This window comes from Labrus bergylta, chromosome 7, assembly GCF_963930695.1.
Source record: "Labrus bergylta chromosome 7, fLabBer1.1, whole genome shotgun sequence".
NCBI lineage: Eukaryota > Metazoa > Chordata > Actinopteri > Labriformes > Labridae > Labrus > Labrus bergylta.
Genome location: NC_089201.1, coordinates 24,055,458 through 24,071,337, shown reverse-complemented (window position 1 = coordinate 24,071,337; position 15,880 = coordinate 24,055,458). Strand labels below are relative to the sequence as shown.

Here is a 15,880-nt window from a genome sequence, read left to right as displayed (position 1 = left end):
CAAATCTTGCCAAATGTTCACAGCATTCCCATTCTACTGCACGTTGGATAAGCATTCAAGACAAGGCTGCCAAGAAATAATACTCTGCAAAAACCTGTTCATAGTTTTAATGAGTTCTGCAACTCAAACATTCAACACACACACACACACACACACACACACACACACACAGACACACAGACGGGCCTGTCAGTTCACTTGGACCAGTTTCAGCTGAAAATCCTTGAATTTTCCCCTCAGGCGCACTGAACCCACTATAGATTCCCAGCAATCCCTGAGTAACTAAGTTTAGGCTTCACTGTGTCAACCCAGTGTGACACCACACATCTCACCACACACTGTGACAACTTATGGAATTTAAAGATGCGCTTTTAAAGTCAGATGGCCCAACTCCCTATCAGCGCTTCCTGTCCCTTGACAGATGGGATGCCCCTGTGCTGAGTGTGGCTCAAGGGGCTGTCTATATCAGAGTATAGGATACAAGTCCTGACTGTGTGTGCATTAACAAACAACTTATGGCCTTCACCATCTCCTTAATGTAATAGAAGGCAGGAGCCCTCTGCCTGACATGAACACTTTCCCTTGATGAGGAGCCGTTCGGGAGCACTCCTGTTTAATGAAGAAAGCTTCTTCTGCATTAGGGGACAACATGGGTGTCTCAGTATCCTTGACCCTGTACACCTAAATGTATCTGATGCGTCACAGAGCCCCTTTAAAGCATTAGTTTACCCTACCAAGCTGAAAATGAACCAGACTTTCCCCTAAGGGAGGATAGGAATTGTCTAAGGAATAATTTCCACATATTCTGTAAAAAAAAAAAAAAAGAAAAAAAAAAAAGACTGTAGTGGAAACAATCTGTGAAGCAGCTATAATTGCAGTCTCAGTCGAAGAGGAAAATTAATTATTTGGCAGGACGACCCAGCGCTCTTTGCTTTGTAGTAGTCATTATTAATTTGCTCTGCAGTAGTGATAGCCAGGATTGAGGGTGGCTAACAAGCGGATTAAAAATTATTCCACTATGGAACTTAAAAAAAGGTTTACACATCTCAGCAGCAACATATAGGCTCCTGTGCGTAGGAATTTTGTTATAAAGGCTTTTTTTTCCCCCCTCTTCCTTTGTCTGTACTTTGCATCACATCCCTCAAATGAAATCTCCTAATCTTCAGGCAGTCTTTCCAGCGCCTGATGCGCTGTCAGAGAGCTCCTCTGGTTGATCTCTCTGCTGCTCCGAGTAAGCACTGATGCTCGGCTATGATCGATCATGCCAGTTCTGATTTCTGTCCGTCTTTGAAGGAGTTAAAGGCCTCTGCCGTCACTCAAATGTGATTCAGCCTTGACCCTTTCACCCACATTATCTCCCCTAAACCACTGCATCAGACATGTTATTCTCAATTGGTTGTGATGGTTTTTTTTGGTGAATAAAGAGGTCATAGCCCAATCTTTTTCTAGTCAGTTTTTCTTGTTGTTCCGGGTCTTTCTGATTCTATTTTCAAAGCGCTGTGAGCTCCAGAGTAAGTTTTTTTTGTCTTGTTGCAGGCTTGTGTAAAATGCGGCGACAATAAATTTGAACAATGCTAACGATGTGAAGGCAGTCTTTGTCTGCTGTGGGAGCGAGTTAACACAGAATGAGAACATTTCCTCCCCTCACCATCCTGAGAGCTTATTATTTTTTCTTTTCCTTTCCTCTCCAGACGTAGGGAAATTGATTTAGAGCTATGGTTAAACACCTCCTCTAAATCATAATGATATGCTTAGGTATTGATCACTCTGCTAGTGGTGCTCTGAGAGCAACCAACAGCCTCTTTGCCCGAGATGGGTTTTAATTAACCCGTCCCTTTCCTAAGCCCCGCTGAAAGGCCTAATGGGGGCACAGGAGGTCTTAATTGGGATTTGCATACATTACCATCTCACAGGAAAGCATTAGAAAAGGCTCTTTCTCATCCCTCCTGCTCTCCACAGTCAGTCCTAGGCCCCATAGCAGAGTGCAAAATGTATCTACTGGAGCAGGGGATGAGGAAGTGAAACGGGGAGGGAGAGGGAGGAAAGGGCCGGCTGGAAAAACTCTCAGGTCTGAGCTCACATTCTCCAAACAAAACGTCTGATTTCTCTTCCAGCTTCACCCTTTTGCTCTTCGCTCCCATCTCAAGGTTGAACCAACTGTCAGATCTGGAGCCAATTTTCTTTTTCTGCATTAAAATTCATTTGCTGCTTGAGAATGAGTTGGACTACTAGCCATGCAGGCCAAATAACATTGCTGCGGTGCAAAGCAGCATACATAAATCAAACTGCCACTGAGACCCTGGAGAAAGTGCAGAGTAAACAAACTGGTCTTTCCCATGACTCCCATGGGATCGCAGGTCCTCATCGATCACGGCCCAGCCGCGGATATCAGACCGCTAATTCTCTGTGAGTATTTAGCAGAGAACATTATGTAGACATGGGGAACGTGGTTCACACTCCAGGAGCTGCAGTCTTAAAACAACACAGACAAATGGCTGTGAGATGAAAGGCTGATCTTCTTGCAGCAAAAAGGGTGTCAAGCTAGGGAGCGGTGTGGCATTTGGTTTGTATTCACTAACAAAAAGAAAACACCCCTTATAAACAAACATGACACACACACAGCAATAAGAAAACTGCATCGCTATATGTTGAGACTATGTGTTTATTAGTCAGAAAATACAGTTTGTATCCTCAATCTGACAATCTGAGAGACAGACTGCGCCCTGAGGTACCGCATAAATGCCAACTCAATCTACTGTCTGCAGCGTCTCCTCTACTGATATCCTGAAATGCCAAACGGCACTAAGATGCCATTGTTTACTCCTGGCAAAAACTGATCCGCATGCAGCTGCGGTTTGTGGAGTCTGCCATGGTTAAGTTTGATTGCGGATTAATGAGACCTGATCATACTTCAGCTTCCGAGCGCTGAAAGAAGCCGGAGCTCGGTAATGAGGGCAAAACCATCTGACCCAAATTCTTCTCAGTATGAGAGAGAGGAATTCTGAAATGTTGCTACGGGCATTTCTCATGCTAAACTCAGAAGACCATTTTTTTCTTTTTGTCCGGCATCTACACAATCAACCATGATGGTCATGTCAACTCACTGTAATTAAAAGATAAGGAAGATGTAGCCCCACAATCAGAGCCCTCCGTATATAAATAGCCCACCCTCGGGTGGTTCTCCTTGAAGTTGACACTTTCAGCACGATTAATGAAGTGAGTCCATATTCCCCTGCTCCGCTGGCCACCGCCCTGGACAAATGGATCAGCAACGACAAGGACACAGTGTCTGCTCCTCGCCAAACTGTCCCCACACTCAACCCCCCCCGCCCTCCAATAACCAGCCAGTTGCCTTCATCCTGAGCATGAGCCTGCATAACAAATAATCATTAATATACTGAAACCCCGTTGAGATTTTAAGGGCTGGAACTTGACCCCTTTAAATGTCATTGACCCCTCTAAATGATCACTTGTAGTTGAACCACGGAGGACGTCTTCTAGCTCTTTAATGCATCGGGAGCAGGTGTGTTTTTTTCAACTACTGGATGTCACTCTAAAGCTCCCTCTGGAGTGCACTAATACCCTCCGACAATGACACTAGGGGACCGCACGCATGCCACATCAACCTTTATCTCAATTAAAACCCCATTTTCATATTTCTCCATGACTTCCTAAATCAGCCGCAGCAAGTAAACACCCAAAAATCCGACTAAAGACAGGCTCCTCTGGCAGTGAGCGAAGGCTCCCCTGAGGCGCACCATGTCCCTTAATGAACCTCCAATTAGGAGAGAATGAGCCCTGGGCTGTGCTGTCACACTGAGAAGCTTTGAAGTGTGCTGAATGCTAAGCAGCTAGCACACTGTATGCTGCTTTAGACGGCATACAGCTTGCAGACAACAGGGAACAAGCACAGAGAGAAAGTGTACGAGTGTAGCTCAAAGGCAGCGCGGCACACTGTGTGGGTGGGTGTTGCTCACACACAGAGCGGAGCATACAAACTCGGAGAGAAAGTTGGAGAAACTGCAAGGCTTAAAGCAAAGGTCTAAATGTAGGCTGGATGGTCATGTGGGGACATACAAACATCCTGCAGCCAGGTCTGTTTTTCTTAATGGGTTTTTTTTACGCGCATGTATAGCATTGGTGAGCATTGTCAGGGTCTGACAATATAGGACTATACTATAAAGGTATTGCTGGTTCAAAACATAAAAAGTTGGGCAGTTTCACATGAATTCTCTCTGCCTTGCAAAGCCATTTATCATTTCAGTTCATTGTTCCCATACGTGCTGTGAATCCCAAGCACTTCTTATCTGAGTCTACGGGTGGCGCCCTCCAGACCCATTCAGTTTAAAAGTGAGTTTGTGTGATTCCCCAAAGGCAGAAGTCCTCTGACCGGGCAGCTGACACACTCCTGAACAACAAGCTAATTAACTAGAGAAGACTCCCAGAGTGAACAAATGCACAGTCACAAACACACTGGCCATGTGTTGTCAAACGGCACCGCAGGCCACATTCCTGGCTTCCAGACTGGGCTCACATCCAGCTGTTCAGTCGGGACTAACAGTTGCTCATACCCCTACAGTGAAATCAATCCTCAAGCTCCTTTAGATAAGATTGATTGGAAGGGGGAGGGGTACTGATAGAGTACATGTGATCAAGATGAGCAGATTTTGGTTTCTATTGAACACCAGTGTGTGATCCATGCTCTCTAAAAACACAGATTCCCACTTAATTCTGTCACACCTCTATCTAGCCTAGTGAAGACACAAACTGGATCAATACCAGGCTCAGGCACATGCTCATCATGCTCAACGATACATTGATCGCGTGGAGCTCTAGCTCTCAGGCGGCTGGTCGTCTGGCAGTGAGGACATGTGGTAGCAGCACACAATGAGCACATAAACACTTCTGCACCGCCGCCGCCCGTTAAGACTCGACTCTGACTTTTCCCACGGGTTGCTTTTGGAAGAAGACACATTGCCTTTGGGGCTTTCCACAAAAATGAGTTATTACTCAATTCAAACTAAGTGCACGCTAGTTATTGTGGCGACAACAGGGGGAATTATTTCCCCTGAAATCCTGCTTTTACATTTGCTGTTGTCTTGTTCTTCCGTTGGTAGGTTTTTCCCTCAATTGGAGCAGAAATCCTCCTGTTAATGTCATAAAATGTCACTCTTCTTCAAAAAAGTTTTAAAAAATGTAGTGAACAGTTTACACTCTATTGTGTCTCGTTTGAACCTCACGAGAAAGACGATTATAATATTTGTGGAGTTCTTCCTGGACTTTTTTCCCCCATTGAAACTACTTAACTTGGTCTCATTAAAAGTTTTTAAGTGATTTGAAATGCCTGGCTCTGCCTGCTACGTTTGTGATTGTGAGTAATTTTGATCAATTTTAAATGGCTTTACTTATTAGTCTTTGTCTTTTAAGGCATTATAGTCGTGAACCCTGTGTAGTGTTTGTATGTATGGCTTCTCATTGTTTGTTGGAAACTTTCTTATCTGTGCTGTCGGTCTCAACCAGGTCAACATTTAACAAAAGTACATTTTCAATTTAAACAAGCCTTTTCTGTTTAAACAAAGGTTAAAAAACTGAACTTGTTGTCTTTGCCAAATGTCTTTATCAAGAGTGTTTCCAACACAGATGGCAGAAGTAAACAATGGGAGATTTAAGGAAAGACAACACTTTCAGCCTCAGGGGATTAAACACAAAGGGACACTTAGGGCATTAAAACAGCACAAAATACACACACTGTGTTCGTATGTCACCAAATCCCAACAAAGAAAAACATAAATAACGGAATAAATAATCAGAGTTTTGACCTGCTTATGGCTAAAATACAAAGTTTTCTGATATCTTAGTGTTGTTTTTTTTTTACACAAGTTGGAATCATTCCAACCCCCAAGTAAGGACCCTGGTCTCCACGGCAACCCGGATATGGAGTGAGAGTGGCCTTTGTCTGCAGAGTGCTGTTTGGCGTCCACACTTAGCACTAGTTCCTGTTAGAAAACAAAAGGGAGCAGAGCCGAGCACTTTACGACAGGGGGACAGCTCGGCCTGCCATTAGTCTAATGAACGATCACTCACACCGTGTTTCAAGGGCATATGTCAGTTTGAATAAAGCCAGTCCCCCTCTATAGAAAGCCTAGAAGCTCTTTTTATAATTTTCTGATGACTATATGTCATGCACACTCATCTGAACTCTCACACACTCACATAAAGTTCTCCTAAAGAAAAAAGGGAAACGGGAAAAGGCACATTGCAACCTCATTGGCGTTGCAGGCTGGGGACTCCAGCGCACGGCAAAGATTAAAACAAAGCCTTGAGGGTAAAAACGTGGATGTTTGTGTTTCTGTGGGAGCCTCAGATGAAAGAGAAATCACATATATCGCTGATAACAACAGCATAGAATTAAACCAAAAGTGAGTTAGTGCTTTGCATGTAACAAAACAATGTATCAGTCTTTCATCTTGTTTTACCCTGCAGTGGAAACACTTTGAACTGTTCTGGTTCGGAATGTTACGATGTGACTATGAAACTTTGATTACAGAGCAAAAGGAAAATATCAAGATTGTTGTTTACAAATTAAAGGACTGAAAGACTTCTAGTGATGAAAGACACAACAGAGAACTCAAAGTACTTTTTTGAAATTTTCAAAATCCAAAACAAAAAACACCAACCAGAATTTACATTTTTAGACACTTCAAATCCATTATTACCCCTTTACCTTTTCTGAAGATTATTTACTTTTTAATATAGATTTGTTTAAACCATTTCAACTGGTGACTAGTAGGATATCAATTTCCTTCTGATAGGAGCGTTTGTTAATCATTTTTTTTAAGGTAAAAAAAAAAAAAAAAAGGTACAATCTAATCTTCTAAGCTAACATTGATCTGTTGAGGAAGATGTTATGATCAAAATCCCAGGAACAGACTCTACATAGTGCAACAGGACAACAGATATGAGCAGTCATTCAAGCCAACAATTTAGCTGGAATATTTTTAACAACTTTGTTTGGACGTAAAATGAAAACTTAAGATCTAAAATGTCAGTAAAATCTGTGAATGTGCATAAAAACAGTAATTTAATAGATACTTGTACAGACATGACAGTCTATATACAGTGTTGGCTGCTTATACCTGAAAGTTTCATTTGATTTTTCTTTCTTTTGTTCCCCAAATAAGTCCTTCATCATTTGTATTAAACTGGTCATTTGACTGATTAGAACTGATGTGTCTGGGTCTAAACTCCCCTTTAACCTCTCAATCTATACATGTCTACAGCTGAGCCGTGTTTGGAATACTAATGTTGCAAATGCCAATGCAAATCAGAGGATAACAAAGAGCGGTGCAGGCCTGCTGTGATGCTAAAGGGACAAAAGCACTTGTCTGCCTGTTTGCAGGACCAGCTTCACGCTCCAGCTCTCGCCAGCGCTGCTCCTCCTGTTAATGGCAACAATGGCTTTGCGCCTGTGCTGTCAGCATCTCACTGAAAAGAGTCTGTCAACAAGGGCTTTCTGCTGTTTATTTCGCTGATTTAACATGTCTCTGCTGGAGTGGAATCACTGCTGGATTTGGTGGAAATCCTTCATTGCAAAAGCCAAACACTACAGACGCAGAGGGAAACCATAGAGACCTCTGATTGGAAATACAAACTGCAGATGATAATTATACAATCCCTTTGTGACTTCTTAAATGTATTAGATAAAATAATGACATACCATGTGTATCTGCTAATGCCTCCTCGTTCAGGTGAAGCTGATGACTTTTCTCAGTTTTCTCTCTTCTCCTGTTTTCATGGGCTGTTGGACAGAAGCACAGGCGAAGAAGCAGAGGTTAGGACGGAGCTAATGAGATGAATAAACGTTGAAGCACTGGCGAGGAAACACGAAAGTGCCACATTTGTCTTGGTATGGATAAGTTATTGAAGCAGAAAAAGACAGCGAGCTTGAAAAAAAAAAAAAAAAACTGCTGAAAATAAAAATTCTAGGACACTTAAAATGACAGAGTTTGCATTTATTATGTATGAAGTGCTCGCTTCAAGCTGTGAGCTAATTTAAGACTGCAGGAGTGTTTTATCGGTGAGAATATTTCCCCTCTTGGCTGGAAGGCAAAATTAACAAGGAAAGTGTAGAAGAAAAAAAAAAGGTACAGTCTTTCATAGTAGCAGTCCAGGGCTGCATTCTGGGCTGGTTAAAATTGTAATGTCGGCCTGGAGGTATTGGAATCCGTATATTTTCTCACTTGGTTAATTATTCTTTATTGGAAGATCCAACAGACCACAGTCTCCTCTTACAGCCCCTGATGTGACCTTGATGTGTGTCTGAAGTCATGCATTATTCACTGAATTAAGAATACCTTGCTCTCTTACCAGACATTGCCGAGTTTAACCGTCAATGTGCGATATGTCTCCAACCAAGTGTGGCTAATGACCATAAAAACACTCGAAACTTTCCCCCCGTTTTTTAAACTGCTTTGCCACAAGTGTCTTTTAGCTGAATATAACGATGCAGCGATGAGAGCCAATTAAGCTGCTCGTATTCCAGCCCCGATGTGCAAAAATAGTCAGCAGCACAGATTCAACTGACAATACTTTGGAGCTGGTTTCAAAGCACTGGCAGTGACAACTACAGCATCAAATATGGCAAGAGCTGCCTACAGAGGCATGAGCAGCATGCAGCGAGCGCTTGCCACATTAGATGGCGAAATACAGACAGGGTGTTTTCACTCTGACAGCGGCTGGGGATGGAGAATATCCCAGGAGTATTCTGGCTGATTGAGCCGGCCGCATCTTCCCGCCGACACACCATATTGCCAGCAGACATCAGATTCACCAGGAAGCAGAATCCAACTGACAGTGGCAGCAGCAACACAACCTCCCCCATACAGAATAAAGACAGGCTCTGATTACATCTAGGAAAGGCAATCTGAGCCTGCGTGAGGACAGGACAAATCGGTGAAGAGGGGAGATGCACTGGGATGATACACTCTGTTTTCTTGCCTTGACTTCACACGATACAAAGCTCTCGCTCAGGGAATCAATTACATCTCCCCAAGTCGCTAAAGGCATGCATGGGGAACCAAAAGGATGGAGATTGTAGGAAGGACTCACTTCCAAATATTCAACATATGGCTTAGAAAAGTTATCATCAAGCAACACAGTGCTTTGTTGTTGTTTCAGTGTACAATAACGGCAGCAAATAGGTGCAGAAGTGTCACCCTCATGCCTGTAATCTGGTACTGAGCATCAGAGTGGCCAAAATGTTACCCTGAAGCCTGTTGCAGAGGTATCTCTCCTGGACCCCTGTTTAGAGAGCTATTAGCTGTTGGAGAGCAACAGTGTTGAGGGTCTGCATTATTTTTTTCGGTTTCCATGGAAACCCTTTCACAGGAAAGTGGAGCACCAATCCAATCGCGGAGCCTCATTGAATCGGTTATGGGGCTGAGAAGAGAGATCGACGGCAGACGGCTGAGAAAGCACAACAATAGGACGAACCCCTCGAGGGAAACGATAAAGGCCAAGCCACTGAGGGTCCGACAAAGCGCGGAACAAGTCAGCACCAGAGAAAAGGTTTCATCTACATCCGCTCAATGGCTTTCCTTTTAAATAAATCTCTCTCGCCAGCTAGTCATTGACATTTAAGCCCACGAGCAATTTAAACATCAAGGCAAGCAGTAATTGATTAGCCTAGGCTGATATTTCAGGCTCTGACAATATCATTGCATCACCAACATCTATCCCGTGTGCAAGACAGTAGCACATAATAAATTATGTGCTTCTACATACAGTATTTAATGTAGTTGTTCCCCACGGCTCAGTTCAAATTCACAAGAGCCAGAAGAGGAAAATGAAAAAATGAAAAAGTCTAGTCACATTTACCAAAGTCTTGAGTCAGAGTGTCATAATGTATATATAATAAACAATACTCGTGCAGATCTGAATTGAGTTCAGCAATGTTAGTTTGAATCACATGGAGCATCATAATTACTGGGTGATTTAATGAAAAAAGTAGACTTTGAGAAAGTGTTACGCTATTAGTATCTGTGAAATTTGATTCACAGATACTCAATCGGTTAGAAAATTATTATTTCCTGGCATGAAGTTGGCTGCAAATTGTTTTGTTTTCGGTTCAGTGAAAATATGACTTCCTGCTGCTACAGTGTTCATGTTTTTTTTTTTTTCTGTTTGGATCTGTTCAGGGGAAAAGCTTTTTTGTATTCTTGGTTTAATTATCCTCAGGGTACTTGGGTTGGGTCTAACTGATGGTTGAATATTTGCACGATTCATCATTTCTTGCCTCAAACCAAACCGGATGTTGAGTGTTACCACTTCAACATCCATATCCTCTGGACACGATCTGGCAACCTAAAGCAGAAATTAGTTAATTGTGCACAAGCCCCGGCCTCTACTACATGCAGTATCGGCTTGGGACTTGTCATATATTTTTCTTTTCACCTCCATAAGTCGCCTCTTCCTGCCAGCCAGGTGGGCAGCTTGGCTGATGTCAAATGTCAGAGAACAGCACGAGTTTTACCGGCGACACTTCCTCTGGGGACAGGAAGTGGGCAGGAAAAATTAGGAAGGAAGCGACAATTCTTCCATCTACACCTCGCAGCTGGGTCTGACCTCAATTTCTCACCGCTGTTGACAAAAGCAAACCTCTGAGCTGTAGAGGCAACTCCTAATTTATAGATAAATCACCAGTGGGGCCTTTTTTTTTTTTTTACAGCCCTGAATCAAACCTTTACAAACAACTCAATAAAAGAAAAATCTACAGCTGTGGATGTCTGCTCTCCCTGGTGATCTTTATGCAAATTCTGACAGTCCATTTAAATCATGCTATAGAGGCTAATATTAAAGAAATGAGGATAAGAGCAATAACAGAGAGCTATATATCTCCTGAGTAACTGCTTGATTAAGGGCAGAATTGTCACCTGAGCGCATCTGGATTTATTGATGTAACTATGCGAGCCAACCAGCAGGGATAAAGATAAACCACTTCAACAGAGAAACGACCCACACTCTGATCGGGGGGCAATGCTCAATTAATCACTCAGAATCTCCTCTTAGCCCATAGCGCTCTTCTCTTTGTTTCCCACTCTACAGTAGGTTGAAATGAGTACAGCTGCACACATTTGGAGAACACAGTGAATCCAGCTAGAAGATGCAGATCACAACGCATTTTGTTTTCTCTTTTAATCCTTTTGAGCTAAATGGGAACCCTAATATGAATACAGCTCCTGGAAATGTGTTCATAGGGTGCTATTTTGATGTTGATGAAAGCTGACACTGTGTCCACCTCCTGGGTAAGTCTGTGGCAAACATTAGCCAGGCCTCTTCTCTTTGTAGCAGCACCTCTGCAAAGATGCCCTTATCAAAAGAATGACTAGAGGGTTCTTAAACGGAGCTTTTAAAACATCTGAAACCTGCTTCTATAATTACACAACACAAAATTCTCTCTAGTGACAACATGATGAAGAACAGCAGCTGAATTACTTGTTGTTATTTTCTTTAACCCGTGCCTGTCTAACTTAACTAGCCGGCTTGTACACCGAGACACTTTCACCCTACTTCCCAGGCCCCAAAGGCTAGCTCCCCCCCCCTGCCTCTGAGGAGCCGGGGGCCTAGAGGGGCATCACAACACCGCTTTGAAGTTGGGCGATTAAAGAGGAAAGACCTGTCGAATTGGGATGATGGGGCGAAGGTTGGAAGAGGGGGAGGATCAGAACAAGGGACAGGAAAGGCTGTGAATACTGAGAGCTCTGGGCCCCGTGGGATACAATTAAGAGCAAGGCTTTTTTTAGTGAGGGTTACAAAAACACAGCAAGGATACCAGCAGTGCAGCCTTCCAAAGCAAGGTAAGAGTTCATTACTACATACACTGAGGGGGCTGGGACTGTTCAATTCTCACCAGTTTGTTCACCGACTCCCCCCACCCACAGCTGACGAACAGCCGCACGATAACCATTTCCATCCAAGTTAAATCCAAAAGCCCAGTAAAGCTTGAAAATCACGCAGCTTACAGCTCACAGAGCCTCCAACTTATTGAGGCGCAGAAGACAGAGATCCAAGCTGCCAGCACAAAGACAAAGTTTGCATAGAGTCCTCCCTCAGGATGATTGTTCACAGTTATAAGGACGCTAAAGACAACAGGGGAGAATTGTAATCAAATCAAAGACTGCAGAGCAATGACATGTTTTTATGAAAAGTTTGGAGTACTCTAACTAATGACAAATGATCGCTTTCATTATGAAAGGATTGCCCTCTGATGTTTTCAATTTCTTGATTACTTCTTTCGCCTATAAAATGAAAAGCATTGAAAAAAGCTTATAACTGTCACAAGCTCGGGACGTCCAAGGTGAAGTCTTCAAACGTCTCTAACAAATATATATAGTTGGCATCACATAATCAACAGAAAGAAGAGGGAGCTAAAGGAAAACATCAGTATTGAATGTTAAAAAGATGCCATTTAATCTTCTGACAGTCAATTTATTGATTAATTTGTTTCAGCAGTATTAATGGTGAATTGTCTGCCAGCCTGCACAGGACTACAGGTTAACAAGTATGTTAACAGTTTAAAACATTTGTACCACAGTATCTTTTAAATGTATTCAGGCTGTTGTTTTCTTTTTGTTTTTTTTTACATATTTCTGCTCCAATAAGAGTACATACGAGGTGGAATTCAGGGTATTTGGTACTAAAGAACATGAGGATTTCCTCATAGAAAAACACTGACTGTAGAAATATGCAGTCACTTTTGCCCTGTAAGTCAAATCCGCCACTTAAAATGTGTCAAAGACACAGCTGGTAACATCTGGTAACCATTTCTGGCTTCAATAAAATGTTTCTTTAAATCATTCAAACAACGCATCATGTTCTGAATATATCTTAAAAATCAGATTTTGTAGCAAGGATCGTTTTGCCAATGATTATTACCATAAAATGTCAAAGTGAGAACTGTTCCTATCTGTCTTGAATATGCCCTCACATTGATGCTTCTGTGTGCTATAGTCACTAGGCAGTTTAGCCTACTGTCTAACAATGTGGTTAACATCTCAATGCTGAAGACAGACAAGAAGTGGAAACAGGTTCTCTGCCCACTGGGACCACATGCAGCTTATTTTTTATAATTAAAACAAGTGGAGGCTTTTGAGTTTGGACTCCTCCACATGCTAAACTGGAGCTCTTTTGCTCGTATGCAAGCTCAGCCAACGCCGTGGTGTTTCGCTTTTGTTCATGCGAGTTTTGCTCCATGACCACGTTGCAGTTGTCTGTACATCACATGGCAATGACAATGGAAAACCAAAACCTTGACACAACTGAGATCATTATAAATAAAGATCTCAGTAAAGGAAGTTTAACTTAAAAAAAAAAAAAAAATAGGCTGAGGGACAATTGGATTTTTGCCTGGTAGTTAAAACATCAGTTCAGCCCAGAACTTGAGGCCCAGTGTGTCTGGTTTCCATTGCTGATGGTTTTTACTGCATACCTAACAGAGCACACCCAGCAGAGCTAACGCACACAATATACTAACATTCACATAGCATTGAGTATCTCTAATTGATTGATTGAATCCAGCAAATATATTTATATTTGGCATGTTTGAGGCTTCAAATTGTTGTTTCAGCCATGATCAGATGTGGAAAAACAATGCTGCAAATACTGGGCTGAAATAACACAATGACTTCCTTGTTTATGAGCACAAACACATGGGTCACATTACGACGCAAAGTATAAACATCCATGGAGGCAGATGGCAGGATAGCTGCCCAGTTTCTATCAAAGTTCTGATGGTATTTTGGATTTTATAACTCTGTCATGGCAATGTTAATTGTCACAGTAATACAGCCAATAACTCTGCCCAAAACAATAAGAAGAAGTGAAGTAAAGGAATCAACCTGTTGTTCAACACGGACAGAAGAAAACAGAAATACATGACCACAGATTTATCTCCAATGTTGTAGCAAATCAGGTGCGTTGTGAGGTCATCTCATCTGACGACCACATGTGTTGGCAAAGTAGTTTGACTATTGTTTAGTCAGTTTGCAACAACCTAATCAACAATACTGAATTTTATTTATGTATAAAATTAAGAACAAATGTGTTGTCAAGCTCAAAGAAAATTGAATTTTTGAAAAACCTACAAACTCAAAGGTCTATAACTGTGTACAGTACACATATGTAACATGAGTGGAAACAGTCATATCTACTCTATCTTCTTCTACTCTAACCCTTTTCCATTTCTTTTCTCTTTTTTTCCGGGAAAAGAAACGAACAAACAGTGATTTGGTTGCTCATTGGACAATGTGTTGCTGATTGACATGTGTTATTTGTTTGTTTTAGTCCTCCAGCAGGATTTCTTTCTAAAAAAAGTCTTGTAAATATAGTTGTAATTAGGTGTTATCGCGCGAGTGCTTTTTGAAACACAAAAACCAAAGCTTCTTTGCAGGACCGAAAAGCCACGAGAATCAGAAAAGCTGCATAGAGAAACCAGTAAGCAAAAGCATTTCAAAGCTTAAGTTGCTGCTCACGGAGATAGTTGTCTGAGTTTGCAGGGGACTGTACAGGAGCAGCAGGGCAGGTGTCCCACTGGGTTACGAGAGCCAGAAGCTTTGCATCTGGATCATTTCCTCAGCCCATAGGCGCTCCACACCGGGACCTCCTCATAAAGCTGCACATGTGCCAAACCCTGAATCCTTCTGAATCCTTCATCCTGCCTCAGCACTGTATGTGACGGCTGTGGTGATAGCAGGTAACAAGCTGTGACAAACTCACAACATCACAGCGAAAATGACTCAAGCTTTTTGTCTCTCACACTGTCAAATATGTCTGCACTAATGGCCAAATAGCTCGAAAATGTGTTTCTGCTTCTGTATGAGGGGCAGGAAAATGGTTTTTATCACACGTGATCTGCAGCAGAGTAGAAGGAGACGGCTGGCAGGAGGATTAGCAGCAGAAGATGAGACCGTGATAAAGATGAATTCTGAACAGTCAGTACGAGTGAGAGACTTCGGTCTCCTGCAAAAAATGTTCACTTCCCTCCACATTGGATGACTCTGAGCTCGGTACCTGCAGCACAGATAGTTGAAAAAAAATCCTTTGACGAGATCTCCTGCCTGTGAGTGAATCCCAGGAGAAAGTCAGGAGGGACTGAAATGTGGAAAAAGAGGGTTGGACAATTTCCAGGGTACAATCTTGTGAAAACGCAGAAGTGCTTTAAAAAAACATTCCTTTGACAGACCGAGGGAGCCACGAGAGGGGAGACGTCAGGAGAAATCATGCTTGGCTCAACACAAAAAGCACTCAGAGAAATGAGATTTAATCTGCCGAGCTTAGAGTGTATTAGCCAGATGTAAACATTAGGTACCAGCTGTGAGAGAGATAACTTCCACCACCCTGCTGCTTGGAAAAACAATGCATAAAACATCAAACATTACCAATGAAAGAAAGCTCTGCAAACAGAGATATTTAAAGGCCTAAATAAAAGTTTCACAAGCCAGGACAAGGCGGTGGTGGGAATCAGTGGGTTAAGGTTAACTGCCGATAGTGAAACACTTTCGCTCAGCTGCCGGACCGAGCTGTGGGAAAGGGAGTTTATGCAATTACAACACATTGATTTATGGGAGACAGAGGAAAGATGGGGAGAGGATGGAAACTGAGCTGCTTGGAGGCGGGCCAAGATTAGGTCCCCAAAGAAACACAAGTCAATAGGTTTACACCGCAAAACATGATGGATCTGAGGCAATTGTGTGGGGAAGAATGTGGTCAGTGGAACAACGGAAACAGTGGGGTCAAACCTTTTAAAATGATGGTTTGATTTAAGACTGAAACACAAAGGAATACGAAAACAGCCATAATTTAAAACACTGCAGCTTGTTGATGA

At 42.4% G+C, this 15,880-nt stretch overlaps 1 protein-coding gene across 1 annotated transcript in view; it reads right to left on the bottom strand.

Annotated features, from left to right (window-relative positions):
• Positions 1-15,880, bottom strand: part of tspan18b (tetraspanin 18b) — a 32,245-nt gene that overhangs the window by 5,087 nt on the left and 11,278 nt on the right. Inside the window, exon 2 of the mRNA XM_020658334.3 lies at positions 7,718-7,798. Coding sequence (XP_020513990.1) covers positions 7,718-7,720 — 3 coding nt within the window. The 5' untranslated portion in view covers positions 7,721-7,798. The remainder of the gene's footprint in view (positions 1-7,717; positions 7,799-15,880) is intronic.